Here is a 16,345-nt window from a genome sequence, read left to right as displayed (position 1 = left end):
TTACTTATAATGAAGAAGTTTAAATTTAAGAAAGTAGAGCCAGGAGCTGTTTCATACAAGACAATCAAGAAAATAAAGGATTAGAGGTATAGGGAGGCACAAAAATGAGAAGATGAAGCTGAGTTTAACCTCCCTTGAAGTCAGGTTAATGTACTAAGAGATGGCACATGGCTGAAGTTAAAGGAAATGAATGGACATGATGCTCTTACAAGTGACCTGGGCCTCCCAAATATTGACCCAATATTGTAACATGACACAAAACATTGAAGTAATGATGAGCCATTGGAAATATATCTTTTATCTTGAAATCCCTGCACATACCACATACCCCAGGTACTCAGATGACTGTACCCTCACTGATACATGCCCAGGAATAGAGAGGAGGGTGCAGGAAAAGAAACAGGAGCCAGTGCAAGACCCCTGGGGTTCTTAACCGTTGTGCTACAAAAATAGAAAAATACAGGATGGCAATGATGTGTGCTGTATTTGATGCATTCTATATTAATGAAATCCATTAAGATCCCTGTCTTTTACATATTCTACTAATTGAGTGGTGTTTAGTGCTTAGTTTGTTACAAATGGGTCTCAAATTGCCTTTTGCACATTTACCGCTGGTATTATGGCTTCTAACCTTTTTCAACTAAATATGTAGTTGGAAATACAATAATACCTTAGACTGCAGAATGCACATAGTAATTTATTCAGAAATTTCTGGACAATGTCTTAGAGTCTGTAACAAACTTCTCCTAAATACTGGATTTCTGTGTAACTGCTTACAAAAACATTTTCCTTTAGCACATACTGAAGAAACACTTATTTAGAATTATAATGGGTTTAGGCTAACAGGATATTTCAGAATTAAGTGGGACATTTCTTCATTGTGCTTTGTAGGACATCTAACATTCCTGGCTCCCCAAATTATTATGACAACCAGAGGGACCTCCAATGTTTCCAAAATGCCCACTAGAATGTATTATTGTTGCTGAAAACCATTGCTTTAGTAGTTCAATATTAGAGAATGATCCAATTTATTGCAATGTCAAATAAAAGCACCATAGCATGTCTTTGGATATTACTAAAGCAGTGGTTAGTAATGGACAGAGTAAGTATGCTTTTCCTCAATTTATTTAATAAAATAATAACGACATGAAAGAAGTTCAAGTTCTCTGCAAATTAAGAACAAAAAGGGAATTTGAACTAGAACTGCCATTCTGTATTTGAAAGGAAACTTAAATGAACAGTTAAATTTCTTTAAGTGAAACAAAGCATACTTTTTCCTTTCTAAAGGTGCAGCCGTCTGGAATTACAGTCATTATAAAGCTCTTTCCCAAGAGCACTCACTTTTAGAATCATCACAAATACCACGTTGGCCCTTCACAGTGTCATTCAGTCACTAGTGTGGGTTTTTTCCACTTGGATCTAGAGGGCCAAAGTGTTGAGGGACCACTCCCTTGCCTTTTTACCCAAAATTCAAATAGCAGATGTTGGCATAGGGCTGGCGGTCGGCTCACCCCTTCACCAGTGCTCCTCCATATTCGCAAAGTCCTTCGAGCCTATCCACCCTGTCGGCACCTGAGCCTTTCTTTTTCTGTGAAGTCATTTAACACCTCCTGTAATTACAAAAGCCTCTCCGGGCCCTCGCCTGGCCTTTGCTGCCTGAGAGAGCTGCTCACAGGTCCTGTTCCATTCCCATGAGTGAGGCTGCTGGATCTAGAGGCCAAGGAGTGTTGGGGCACGAGGCTCCCTGGATGGGGAAATTTGAGGGTGATTTGGTGGCCTGGTTAGATGTGGGATGTAACACCCCCCCCCCCCCCCGAGAGAAGCTGTGAAGACTGGAGAGGATACAGGCAAGTCTGGCTTCTCTGGTGAGCCCTAACCTGCCAGCATCCCCAGCAGTTCTTTGGAAGCTGATCCTTTGTCAGTAGACATCACTGTTCATCATGACTGATGTTTCTAGCCGTTAGGACTCCATGGCTAAGTTCTGACAGTAACATGGAATGCCTCAGAGACCCTGTCTCTCAAATTTTGCTCTTTGGCCCTTGTGCCTACTTTCCATAGCTGATGTGGAGGCTTTTTAGCTGGATCATTGCCTACACCTTTTATTATTCTTAATTAACACACAGTGTCAAATTATAAGAAAAAATTAACTGTCCTTAACTGTCTAACTTGATTTCCACATAAAACAGGAAAATTGATTATTTAAACTCTCCTTAGATTGCCTTATGTAATGCCTTCTTTGCTTTTTATAACAATTTTTCTCATTTTAATTTCAGTTCTGTAGTAATTTCACACACTGATGCGGTACAGAATTTCAGGTAAGCTTCTAACATTGTGCCGACTTCTGAATAAATGCAAGTAGCATATCATTACTGCTTATTTCTAAGCTTCCTAAAAACAGTTGTATCTTGAATTAAAAACAACTATATATATATATATATATATTCTTAAAAGAATAAGTGGAAAGTATTTACTAATTGAAATATCAGATCATAGATATAATATCTTACTGGGAAAATGAAATTATTAAGATATATATTAGATTTGCTTTAATTTTGTATGAGACTTTAGCATGTTACAAAGGGAAGCAAAGTAATATTTTGAAATAACTGACTAGAAACTTGAAATAATAAATGTTAGACCCTTACTTTACTACAAACATCAAAGTAAATTCTAAATAAATTGGAGGGTCAAAAACAAAAATTAAATTATGTAAAATTATATAAAAATCTAGGAAAAATAAAACTGAATAGTTTTCAAGACTCTTAAGAAAGAAATAACTTTCCAATCTTCTACAAATAATAAATAGATCACACACACAAAAAAATTAAAAACTGACAGATTTATCGGGTGGGGGGATCAAAGCAGAATGAGAAAATATATTTGTAGGAAAGTTACATAAAAAGCCAATTAAGACCCTCAAAGATAAAGGACCAAAAAAAAAAAAAACACACACAAGAGGGAATGTAGGTAGAAGCTAAATATGTTACTACCAAAGTGATTGTACATTTAAATAACTACAAAATTACTTCTGGTCTTTTAAATTAGACTGTCAATAAGTTATAACATGCAGATACCCAGTGTAGGCAAGGATCTGACTGTCACAAATGGCTGGTGGTGTTTGATCTGTTTCCCAGGTGCTTATAAAATATGTTTATTTAATCCTCACAGTAACCTGACACATTAGGTGGCTTTGTGCGCATTTTCCAGGTGAGGAAGCGGAAGCTGGGAGCAGTCAAGGAGCCTGCCTGCAGTCACACATATGTTATATGCCAATAAAAGTTAACTCAAAAAAGCTGCTAAGTGTTTTGTTTTTAAATATTATAGTCGTGATCATACATAGGAACCATTTGCATACTTTTTCACAATGTCAAAGTGTCCATAGATATTTAATTTTTTGACTGTGCTTAGGCCCTGGTCTTTCTCACCCGCAGGCCATGTTCTTCCTGCCATGCCTCATTTGCTCCTCAGAATGGTACAATAGTTTTGGAAAGTAATTTGACAATCTATAAAAATGTTCATAGCCTTTAACCTAATAATTCTATTTTTGCTTCTATGATGAGATAATTCAGCATATGGTAAAGGCAACCTGCCCAAAAATAGCAATCACAGTGATTGATAATATTGAAAATTCATCAGCAACTTCAGTTGTCAACAACAAAAAAAATGAATTAAATTATGATACATGTACTCAAATATTGCAGCCATTAAAATGAAGCAATATGGAAAAAATTTATGGTTTTTGTTTTTAGTTTATTATTTGAAATTGCACATGTCCTGTAGCTACAGCTAGGTATTTCATTATATATATGAAAAAAGGTAAGATAAATAATAGAACTTAGGAAGGAGTGATATGATTATTTTTTCTGTTTCTACAATCAAAAAATTAAATATCTATGGACACTTTGACATTGTGAAAAAGTATGCAAATGGTTCCTATGTATGATCACGACTATAATATTTAAAAACAAAACACTTAGCAGCTTTTTTGAATTAACTTTTATTGGCATATAACATATGCACAGAGAAGTACCCAGATCATAAGAAAACAACTCAATGGATTTTTACGAGTGAGCATACCCATTTAATTATCAGTCATACTAAGACTTAGAACGTTAACAGTACCCTAGAAGCTCCCCTTGGGTCCCCTCCAGTGACCTCCCACCCCCATATCCCTAGGCATAGACTTTAAATGGCACTAAGATACACCAAAATGTTTACAAATCCTGTGTTTAGCTGGCTAAGACCATAAGTGATCTTTGTTTTCTTTGTTAAAAATTGTTGAAGCCAGGAAAAGAATGTATGGATGTTTGTTTTACTATTCTCTTAGCTTTTGTATAACATTAAGAATTTTAAAATAAAAAGTTGGGAAAAAAGATTTTTTAAAAATCAAAGAGCTAATAAAGACTTCTGAAAAGCAAAGCAATTACAAAGCAGTTGTTAAAGAAATCGGTTACAAAAGTCAGTCTTTATCTCTGCACATCTTCAGTTGCTTTGTGGCTGCAGGTTGTTGAAGGTTTGTGCTCGACAGCGCTTTGTGCGAGCTGGGCTGTTTCAGACCTGGAAGTACTGAGCAGTAACTTTTCCCTTAAAAGGTAATTTAAGAAGATACATCTCTTGTCTTTACTCTCCAGTTCAGGGAGGAACCCGTGCAACAGCTCCTCTCCGCAGGACAGCAGGAGGCCAGCCAGCTTGATTGGCCAGGAGGTGATTCTTGTCTTCTTTCTCCTGCTCTTGTTGGTCTGGTTCCTGAACAGAGAATTCGAAGTCAGCTACCGCCTCCACTACCATGGGGATGTGGAGGCGGACCTTCACCGCACCAAGATCCAGAGCATGAGGGACCAAGCCGACTGGCTGCTGAGAAACATCATCCCCTACCATGTGGCCGAGCAGCTAAAGGTTTCCCAGACCTACTCCAAGAACCACGACAGCGGGGGGGTCATCTTTGCCAGCATTGTCAACTTCAGTGAGTTCTACGAGGAGAACTACGAGGGAGGCAAGGAGTGCTACCGGGTGCTGAACGAGCTGATCGGGGACTTCGATGAGCTCCTGAGCAAGCCGGATTACAGCAGTGTCGAGAAGATCAAGACCATCGGGGCCACGTACATGGCTGCGTCAGGGCTAAACGCCACCCAGTGCCAGGATGGCAGCCACCCGCAGGAGCACCTGCAGATCCTGTTTGAGTTTGCCAAGGAGATGATGCGTGTGGTGGATGACTTCAACAACAACATGCTGTGGTTCAACTTCAAGCTCAGAGTTGGCTTCAACCATGGGCCGCTCACCGCGGGGGTCATTGGGACCACCAAGCTGCTGTATGACATCTGGGGAGACACTGTCAACATCGCCAGCAGGATGGACACTACAGGGGTGGAGTGCCGCATCCAGGTGAGTGAAGAAAGCTACCGCGCTCTGAGCAAGATGGGCTATGACTTTGACTACCGTGGGACAGTGAATGTGAAGGGGAAAGGCCAGATGAAGACCTACCTTTACCCCAAGTGCATGGACAGTGGAGTTGTGCCCCAACACCAGCTGTCCATCTCTCCAGACATCCGAGTCCAGGTGGATGGCAGCATCGGACGGTCTCCCACGGATGAGATCGCCAACCTGGTGCCTTCTGTGCAGAACTTGGATAAGACATCTCTGGGTTCTGACAACAACTCACAGGCCAAGGACACTCACCTGTCTTCCAGGAGGCCCTGGAAAGAGCCCAGCAAAGCTGAAGAAAGGTGTCGATTTGGCAAAGCCATAGAAAAAAGTGACTGTGAAGACATGGGGATGGAGGAAGCCAGTGAGCTCACCAAGCTCAACGTGTCAAAGAGCGTGTAAGGCGGTGCCTGGGTGCTGCATGGTGCTCTGCTCATTGAAACACAATAATATTTGTATTTGACTGCTGTGGGTTCCCAGCACCACGGTTTCCATCCCCGGATGAGGTGTTGTGTGGTCATTGCAGCCCTGAAGTCTGTGTGGATCACAGTTTTCAGAGTTCATTTTCATCCATTTCTGTCCTTTCTCTCCCCCGGAAGCCTCTCCCCGCGGTGGAGCCGTCCAGCAGCGTGGAGGAGAGCGAGTGCCTTCAGGGGCTGGCCTGGCCCCCGCGCCTAGTGACAGAGGCTGCCAGTGGGAACCATGGCATTGGGTGTTGCTGGACTTTTAAAACAAAAGCTGTGGTTAAGATATCATTTTTATTGCTTTTTCTCCAAGACACTTTTTTTTTTTGCTAATACAATGTTTTTGAGTTTTTTTCCTGTATACATAATAGTGTTTTCCAGTGCGCTGACCTTTCTATGTAAACACATACATGCACATACACTTGCATTTATGAATCTCAGATCAAGTGCCAGTAACTCGCCGAGAGAGGATGTTGGGGTGAGGGGGCTGAGAATAGCAGTCAGCAGTCGGCCAGGACTTTCCAGAGCCCATCCCCACCTGCGCCTTCTGGAGCACCTGCGCCCTCACGGGCTGCAGGTGTACCACTCCCCACACCTGGCGGCTTTAGGGCTTCCTCATGTACAGGCCGAGAGACTCCAGATGCCAACCAGTAACAAAGCTTGTGAACCCAGGCCTCAGGTATTTAAAAGCCGTTTTCATTCTACTCCACACTGAGGGGTCTTCAGCTGGAAGAGAAGGGGTTTGTCTTTGAAGCAGAGAGGGAAATACAAAAATAAATGTTTGAGGGTTGCATTTATTTATCAGGAAACGTGTGTTTTGGGGAGTGAGATGCCGGGTCATTCTGGTGAAGGGAAGGGAAATAGGCTCTGGAAGTCTGCAGAGAACCCAGCAGAAGATAAGATGTCCACTAGTGCTTCAGCCATGCTGGGCGCCCTCCCCCACAGGGCGGCAGAGCAGGACCCGATGGGCACAGCCGGTGCATTCTGGGTCCAAGATGCCCTGAGCTCTCAGCATGGGTTTTGAATCAGCGCCACTGCTTCTGCCCAGCACACCACCTATCTGTGTCCACAGGGCCTCCAACTGCAGGGATAGGATCAGAGTCCAGCTCGGCATGAAGCAGGAGCTCTGGGCAGAGCTCAAGGGCATTCAGTGCTGGCACTGTTTGGCTCCACACATTCAAGAAGTGTCTCCATCCTTTCCTATTCTCAGCCTGGGCAGGGCCTATTTGTGGCAGGATTGAACCTGGTGAGTGAATCCCAGCCCTCTTTAGATGGAGTTCTTATACTGTATGTAGGATCAGAATCATCCAGATGCAAATGAGGTGTTGAACTGGGGGGAAGTATAGAAAACCTAAGGAAAATCACTTCTCTGCCCTTGCTGCTAATCGCGTCTGTGATCGCATTTTGCCGCACTGACTCTGAAGTTTATGTACAATGAACTCAAGTTAGAGTTGCCCTGTCACAGTCTAGTCATGGTTATTAAGGTGACACTGGTGTGCAGCTCCTGGGATGATGTGAGCACTAGCTCCTTCTCTGTAAGCTCTTTACCGATGTACCCTGTACATTTTCTTTGCACTGGTAAATCTCCATATAACATTCACATCAGCATTAAATCTCATTATCACTTCTCCCCAAATACATACAGAATCTGCCGCTTCCAGTATCATGAAATACTGACTCTGATCAGCCAGCTCCCCAGGGGACATGCATGGCATGGCCACCAGACAGCGCAGCAGCCATAGCCAGGATCTCGGCATCCCAGAGAGCTGAGAGCATTCTCAGTAAATAAGATTTTCCTTGTGGTTTTACTTTCAGTTTGTTGATCTTCCAGGGACAGAGAAAGGATGGTGTGACAGTACCTCTTGCCTCTGAAGAATGTATTGTTATAAAATGCGACAGTTTTTTATTTTTATTTTTTTCTGAAAAACACTACCTGATGGTCTCTGTGTCCACAGGGGTTGTGGGTGCGCTAGGGGTTTCTTCCTTCAGCGTTAATGCGTGTCCTTGAGTGTGGCCCTCTCCCTTTGCCTAATAGCTGCAGGCCCTGTATCTCTAACAGGACAGACTGGGCGGTTGCTGACGAGTCACCACGTCTCTGCTGTCTACTCAGAATGTGCTCTGCAAAGTTCATCTCTACACACATTTCCTCCCTATCAAATTTGTTTGCCTTTGCCTCCTACAAAGGTAGTTGTGACTCCTTACCCTGGGGGAGCCTTGAGAAGCTGCAGCCTGCAGGGGAAAATCATGACATCTGATGGTCTGGTTCAGCATTGTGTAAATTGGAATTTGATGGGTGGTTCACCAAAGAGCTTCAAGTTGTCTTTAAAAAATATCCAAGCCTTCGTAAATAACCAGGACAGATGTTCCCTCTGGGCCACCAGGTGACACAGGCCCTTCTCAGTTCCTTGCTCCGACGTGTACCTCAGTGCAGAACCACAGCATCCCTGCAGCAGAAATGCCTAACATTGCACAGAGCTGCTGAAAACAGATGAGTTTCTAAGCAGCGGTTCAAGTACTACCGATACAACGGATGCATTCTTCAGAGTGGCAATACCTCTTACGAACTTAGGTCAGGAAGCAATACTTCACAATTGAATGTGTGTAAATAGTTGCTTCAAGTTGCAATTGCTATTTTCTTCTTGGTCCCAGGTATGTATATATATACATATATATGTATGTGTGTGTGTGTGTGTGTGTATGTATGTATATATATATGTGTGTAAACAAGCACACATGATTTCATCCAATGCAAACAAATGTAGAGCGTCAGCTGTGAAACCTGGAAGCAGCTTGAAGAGGCACACAGATTATGTGGCACCTGCCCACAGCCCCATCAACACTGACTCCATTCGCAGAGGCGATACCTGCACATTTGCACATGACATGGAGAGCCAGGGCTGCGTGCTTCCCGCTACATGGGCTATAATAACTTCTAATTTCCAAAGATCCATCCAGCATTTGCATTTCTAGATTTTCAAGGTAAGCAGTTTTTAGTTGGTCGCTTCAGAAAATTGCATCATGCCTACCGTCTAAAGTTAAATGAACAAGAACCAACTGTTTGCATTTTCCATCTTTCCTTTGCTCTCCTCTTTTTAAGTTGTTAATTCTAACAATTTCAAAATGCATCCACTGAAGAAATGGACATTAAAATATTCTAAAATATAAATATTTGATGCCTGGTATTTCCTCATTGAAAAGATCCATACCACTTCAGAAATTAGGGCCACCCCTCGCTTTCTACAGTTTGTGGCTGAAATAGGAAGATTTGCTTTTCTTTGATGTCATGACTGTGAAAAAAAATTTGTGTATTTTTTTTAATGGACATATTTGCTACAGTTAACTTTGAGAAGTATTTTTATGTGGAACTTTAAAAAGGATTAGAGGTTTCAGGACAAGTTATGCCTATGATGATATCCCTATTTTTTTAGCCTTCTAAGTGGTTTTTCCTGCAATATCTTGAGAAGAAATTGACAGAGAAAATGAGGTAGGTTTTCTAAAAAGATACACCCATGTAGCCTCTCCTTTGCAGAGCCCCTGGGGATGCCCGAATCACAGGGGAAGTCACAAACCCATTTTAGACTCTGTTTAAAGTCAGAAAGTCTCTTCCCAGAAAAATGAATAGTCCATACCTTAGGGATTCACAACACCTCCAAAACTGGAACCAAATTGTGGATCTGCTGGGGTTTAGAGGCTTTTCCCCTAAAGGGGTTTTCCTAGGGAGCCCAGTATTTATGAGAACATCAGAGCACAAGATCCTCTTGTAGACTCAGTGATGGGAGATGAAGACGCATGTTGCTAGTCCTTGCTCATCAGCTCGCAGGCACCAAGCTTCTAGGTGATTCTCTGCTGGAACCTGGTGCCATGAGGACCCTCGTGGTGTGGGCACCCTTTCCTCCCAAGCCTGTGCTAAGGGACAACCCTAAGAGCCTTTCTGGAGGTTAGGGAATGAATAGTGGTCTCTGCTGCATTGAAGGCCCTGTAAGAATGTGGGTCTCTCTCCCAGAAAGGGATCCCTGGGGGTGCTCTTCAGAATTTCTCGAACAGTCAAGAAAGGCAGCCTCTAACTTTTGCACAAGTCTCAGAACTGATTTGTGATTTCTCTTCCGTCTAAAATCTCTTGCACATGTGGTTGCTTCTCTGTGCTGTGGGACTCCATCGTCGTGGCCACCTGGAATAGATTCCAAGCGCCAGGTCAAGGATGCTAACGGGAAAGCAAAGTGACAGGAAATGACTAAGGAAAAGGACACACTTGCACACCATATACATGTAACTTTAAAATATTTCCAAGTGTCTGTTTTTATACAGTTCCTTTGTAAAAAAAATTTTTTTTATGACATGACCCAAAGAGTTGTTACTATATATTAGAGTAATTTAAGCTTGGGAAATTCACATATCCTTGCTGGGCCTGGAAGTCTGAAGAAGTGAGTTAAGTAATCACGTCTTGAGCCATCTGAGTACCTCCTGAGAGCTCAGTCAACGGCAGCAATACTTAACCTTTTTTTGGCTCGCACAGCCTTTGATAATTTGATGAAAGTTATAGCTCCTTCCTCCAGAAAAGTTGCACATAAAAATAAATGCTCTCAGTGTTACATACAATTTCAGGAGTTCCTGGACCCAAATGAAGGGCCCCTCTGATCTGCACTAACTAGAGGGATGATGCTTTTTAATCATAACTATAAATGAGGTTTCCAAGCATTTCCAGACTCCCCATTGGAAATTTGATTAAACACATTAACGCCACCAGTTTATATATGCATTTATAATCAGATTATATATATTTGAGTTTTATGTCCTACTTATCTAAATATATTTCAAGAGCCACTCAGAGATCTTTTCAATAAATAAATACAAAGTCAAATTCTTTCCAATGGATAAGTTACCTTCAGCCAGTGTTGACTGAGCACCTACTGTGTGCCAAATGACGCCAAAGCTCCTTTTATTCAGACTGTGAGAGTTGCTGTGACATTTGAGAATCTCTGAGGAAGAGCTGTGACTAGAAACTGTGCTTTTCATGATGGCTTTACTGTTATGGATTCCACTATACACTGAAGGGAAGCTCAAGATCTCTGGGGTGGCATAGGGACATTTCTCTTATTGACATTTTCAACGTCTCTTATTGGCTCCTTAGTGTTATGTGTAACCTGTTAGAGATCATCTTCATGTCTGTGGTCTTAAGTATTCAGTCTCTTGAGAATGAGCAACAGATGAGAAACACTCAGGGAAAACAGCTGCACCAATATTGCGTTGGTCCCTCGATGGGAGAGGGGCCAGTCCACATGCCACCCATAAGGTCAGACACTGTATTTTTAAAACGATCCTCTCCTGACAGTGATTTGAGGCAGCCCAGGCTCCAGCACTCTTCTGAAGGAGTTGCTCTTTCTCCTTCTCAGCTTGATCTAAAAAAAAATTCTGTTTTGGGAGGGTGATGAATGGCACCTGAAAGGAGAAATTGCTTGGACTTGTCCATGTGATTCTGGGAAAAGGAAGCAGAATGGGAAAGGAGGATGATACAGACCTGCACACTCAGCTTGGACTCCCTTGGACACAGACATCCTTGTGCCCAAGGCAAACCTCAGCGGCTCACCGTGCCCTTCCTTTTTAGGACTGCCACCTCACATTCTCTCCGGCATCCCACCCTCTGAGGTCTCCAGGACTGGCCTCTGGGAGTCTTCTGCACAAAGACCAGCCCACCCCAGCTCTGGTGTCTGTCTCCTAGCCAGCCATTCCTCTCCACAGACATGTGCCCCCACTCTTCCTGTGGTCCCCACCCCCGTCCACCATTATCTCTGACCTCCCTGCTAGGTTCAGTACCATGCCATACTCCCTCACTTGGGCAGTATCGATAAACCAGCAGCAAAATGATGAGCAGATACTTTATTGATTGACAAAAATAACTCTTTAGCTGCTGACTTCAGTTCTCACATATGCAAACATGCCTCTACAGGTAAAGCGGTCTCCTGTTAGAGCTTTCTGCCAAGGAACTCAAAACACCTGGAACTCCCTTTGTCCTTAGGATGCCTCGGTGCAGTAGGGAGGCAGAGGTGCAAGTCCAGTACCTGAGTGGCTTGCCCCAGTTCAGCTGGTTGTTGCCCGTGAATCCCAGCTTCACAGCCAGAAAATAACACGCTGCCACATCCAAATGATCAAATGTCTTGGCCTCCCCTTCCAGCTGTGAAGTGGGACACTGTGCATTTAAATGGTCAGATGAGACAGCAGGTTGTCAAGCAATGGACAAGGTAAAACACATTTTCCCTTCTCTCCCTCTACCATTTTTTTGTAAAGCTGGCTACTTGAATTATATGTGGAGTATTTTACTAGTTACTATCTAGTAAAAGCTTAGAATGGAGAATTTAAAAACTATTCAGGTGTCCATATGGACTTGTGTCCATGTGCTAACCAAGACCATCAGGGAACTGAGGCAGAGTTGGCAACACACTGGTGCCTTCAGAAAGCTCAGTGTAAAATGGAGATTATGTTGTCTCCTGTGCTTCCTGCTAACGTAACAGATATATTCCATATGTTTAACATGAAATCAGGTTTTCTCACCATTGATTGCACAGTGAATTCCTTATGTTTTTAAAATGTCTGTATATATTTGTACACCTCCAGTATTTCAGGGAAGTATTAGAGAGAGAGAAGAAAAACTACTACTTGGTCACTTAACTTGAAATATCATAGAGCACGATTTGTCATTTTCATGTCAACTGGGGGATCTTGGGCAAAAAAATGGACTTTGTTGACTATGAAGGACTGAAGGAGCCAATAGTTTTATTTTTCAGAAGCAAGACTTATTAACATGGTGGTTTGAACTTCTCTTTGTTAATTTTGGTTTGTCAGGATGACCTCTCTTCCTCAAGAGTTAAGACTTAGGATGGCCTTGCAGATACTTGTAGAATATTCATTTAGCACAAAAGAAGGTGGCAGCATATCATCCTTGACCTCCAATTTCTATTATTAATTTCATGATGAGCTGTACTTTACAAAAACTTCTGTCAAGAACTTCCATCTACTTCTAAAAATCCTTCTCTATCGTGATACCTGGAGAGTGTTGGATTTGTTTGTTGTTTGTTAATACTGAAGAATGTAATATATGTGAACTTTCAGGAAATTAATTCAAACCTAAGAAGATATGGTACAACTATTTGGGAAAAAGAAGTCAAAGCAATTACCCAGATAATGTAGGATAAAAGCATCTTTCTTCATAAAATATTTTAAATGAGAAGAAATGAATTCGCTGCATGAGTCACATGGATGCTGATCCAAAATCTTGCATGCCCTTACCTGGGGCCCATACACTGGGCCGCTTTCATCCTTTCCACTTCTCATTTCCAAAGTTCTTCAACTGCCTGTTTTGTCAGCAGAATTATCATAGGCCCAGACCTGCGAGCTTTGAGAGAAAACCTAGCATGTTCCAGGGAAGTAGCCATTTGATAGTTACCGAAACTGCAAAAGAGTTTGCCTGTGTGCCCAGCTGGTGGCTCCTGCCAGTGCCACAAACAAGACCTCTGGCATCTACGCTCACAGCAACAGCCCTGCGGATGCCCTCTAGCAGGGGCACTGCCGGTGCCAGCATGAGCACTGAGAAATGTGGATGAGCCCTGAGACAGCCTGGCAGTGAGGAGGAGACTGGAGCATCCTTCCTCCAGCTCCTCTGCAGTGCAGGAAGGCAAGCTCTGAGCACCAACACAACGCCAGGCCTCCCGTTGCCACTTTGGCCTCCCTGTGGGCTCGGCGACCTTCATGTTCTGCTTGGGACACTTCCTGGTCTGCATGTCATGCACTGTCCCAGCTTGAGACACTCCAAGCTCCTCACTGTAAACTGCCACCAGGTCCTGGGCAAGCCTGTGGCACCCACACCTCTTCAGAAAATCGCCTGCAAGCCCCTCCAGTTTTAGCCCCAAGAAGCTGCCAGAACAGAGAGCTGGGAGTTTAAGTCTGATCTGGGCTCACAAAGAGGATCTTCATTCTTCCACTCCTTGGCTCGTCCAGGCAACAGGAAGCTAGACTCTCAGGCCAGTGTGGAACACAGAGACCCCCTACCAATGATTCTGGGGCCCCCAAGTTGACCTTGGACTGGGGGAAGGTCAGGGACAGAGCAGAGGACCAGCTGGGAATGCCCAGAAAAGTGGATGCCCACAAAATGCAGTTCACAGCATTCGGTGACCTAATGCAGCAGAGCTCAGCTCCCAAGGGGCCCTTCCCCACCCCTACCCTTCAAGGGCTGCAGCGGCAGGCACTCCATAAAGCCATCAGACGGGGTGTGCCAGGCAGGGCCTCTGGGTGCACCCTCTTCACACTATAGCATCAAACCGAAGCACCAATAACAACACACAGGTGAGCACCGAGTGAAAAACCTGAAGCCTTAACATCCTCTTGGAAATCCTGTGTCGATTTCACAATTTGTAACTGACAGCATGCAGGATTTAGCTGTCCCTGAGAGGATCCAGTTACTAAAATCAACTTCCACTGTCTCAGTAACGTAGTTATCCTGATACCAAAGCCAGTTCTGTGAGGCACGTGAGGTGTGATGTAACGCTGCAGGAATACCGCCCCACCCACGGGGTCGTAGCACTGTGAAGGGGTAACAGCGGCTTGTTCAAGCGGCCTTTGACCTGTGTGCTTGCATGTTCTATCCTAGAGCCGGCGTTCTTTCCCACGCTCTGACTGAGGCTTCCTCTGCTCGGGCACTGCGCCTTGCCTGTCATGAACACAGAATGAAGTCACTGACGATCATGAATAATGATCTGCCTCTTCCAAAGCATGGAATAGTTTCTTTTTAAATCGCATTTTCTAGAAATTGCCCGTGGCTTTCCTTTTCTCCCCAGCAGACTTTTTCTCATGTTTGCCTTGCTGTCTTCTCTTTTCCAAGGAGATGAAAGTGCTGCTGAGCAGGAACTCAAGAGTTCCTTTCGGTTGAAGGGAAGGAGCCCAATTGTAAATAAAAAAAAAAAAAAAGCTGCTTATGCTCTGTCAACAACCAAAAACAGGTAGAATTGTATCTGTGAAATATTTAGCTCTGTATGTATATAAATAAAAGCACATCACCTTTAATTTGTTACTACAGACCTTGCAATCTATTGTATATTAAACTGTTTTACTGTATCAGAGAAAACTTCACACTATAGATTGACAAAAGCTAGGAAAATAATTCAAAATACAGTATAATTAACTCAAATTTTGTTGTTTATTTATTCTGGGCTTGACACGAATTCAAGTAGAAAATGTGCTTAATATAAATTATCAACTGGGAAATGGATTTATCTGCAAGATTCCTGAAACCCATTTTTAATACCACACCAGTTCATAGTGCTCACCACGTGCCTATGCCTTGTGAGTCCAAGGGGGTCTCCAGCTAGTGCTATATTTCAATCCGCATGAGGGCATTTCAGGGAGCAGGCACTGCAGCCCTTCCGCCAGCCTGCCTTGTGCAGGGCCACCGTCAGCTCCCATTAACTTGAGTAAGTGTTCAGAACACACAATTGTGGTGGTAAGTTTTTAGGGCCTTGAGTGCCACTCTTGTGATTGGAAGGTGAGCAGCCCCTTCCCTTGAGCAGGAAGCTGTTGCCAACAGGCAAATACAGAAAGAAGGCAAAGAAGCACCCTGTCCCTGGGGGTCCCTCTTTCCAACACCGGAAAAGAAGGTAAAGACTCTATGTTAAGAAATCCAGGTAGGATGCACTAGTCCATGTCTGGTTCAAGCATTCTCTGCAATTTTGTGGAGTTTGTTCAATATAGAACTTAGCTCACAGACAGGAGTGAACCAAAATGTGTTTTCTTTGGTCTGCTTTGAGCAAAAATGGAATAAAAGGGTTCATTTTCCCAGGGTTTTTTTTTTAATCAATAGTACAGCTCCAGAGTAAGTATTTATTCCTTGGCCCAGTTTCCCAATCTTTTAACTTAGAAGTGTGACTGCCAATTCCCTGCATTGTAAGAATATGTTGAAATCGAACCCACAAGCCCAGGCACCCGGGAATCATAGGACATTCTTTTCACGTGTGGTTGGGCCAGATTTCCTGCACTCTTGAGTTTGACTATTTTAAGCTGGTGTTGGGGAAACAGGTGTGTGACGCTGGTTAGCAGACAATACAAAAAGTAGTATACTCCCCCTGGGAACAAAGTGGACTTTTCTAGCTTTTGTTTTTAAATTCAGCCCAACTGTCTGGAAAGAGAAAAGTCTTGCTCTCCTAGTCTCTCAGCGGTATGCAGGGGAGGTGGGGAGAAAGGTCTTTAGGTGTGCAGTATCAACAAAACCCTGAGGGCTACATTTTTTGTGTGCATTAAGGAAATCTTGTTCACCTTCTCTTTTTTCCAGTTATCAAGCACCTGTGCAAATAAGACAACATCATTTTAAATAGCATCATGCCCTGGAAGGGACCCCTTTTCTGCCCGGTGACTCTCCTGAGATTGGGCCATGCCAGGTGACCCCTCAGACCCTCCCTGTGTGCTTGGAGACCAGGCGT

At 43.4% G+C, this 16,345-nt stretch overlaps 1 protein-coding gene across 7 annotated transcripts in view; it reads left to right on the top strand.

Annotated features, from left to right (window-relative positions):
* Positions 1-15,060, top strand: part of ADCY9 (adenylate cyclase 9) — a 129,331-nt gene extending 114,271 nt beyond the window's left edge. For 2 of the 7 annotated variants that reach the window (XM_036920445.2, XM_057487701.1), the window contains 2 exons: positions 2,274-2,315; positions 4,632-15,060. In XM_036920445.2, coding sequence (XP_036776340.1) covers positions 2,274-2,315; positions 4,632-5,823 — 1,234 coding nt within the window. In that variant the 3' untranslated portion in view covers positions 5,824-15,060. The remainder of the gene's footprint in view (positions 1-2,273; positions 2,316-4,631) is intronic. The other 5 variants (XR_008992332.1, XR_008992331.1, XR_008992330.1 and 2 more) reach the window with 5 other exon arrangements.
* Positions 15,061-16,345: the final 1,285 nt, after the last annotated feature.

The sequence above is a fragment of the Manis pentadactyla genome, chromosome 10 (assembly GCF_030020395.1).
Source record: "Manis pentadactyla isolate mManPen7 chromosome 10, mManPen7.hap1, whole genome shotgun sequence".
Classification (NCBI taxonomy): domain Eukaryota; kingdom Metazoa; phylum Chordata; class Mammalia; order Pholidota; family Manidae; genus Manis; species Manis pentadactyla.
This window is presented reverse-complemented; position numbering and strand designations above follow the sequence as displayed.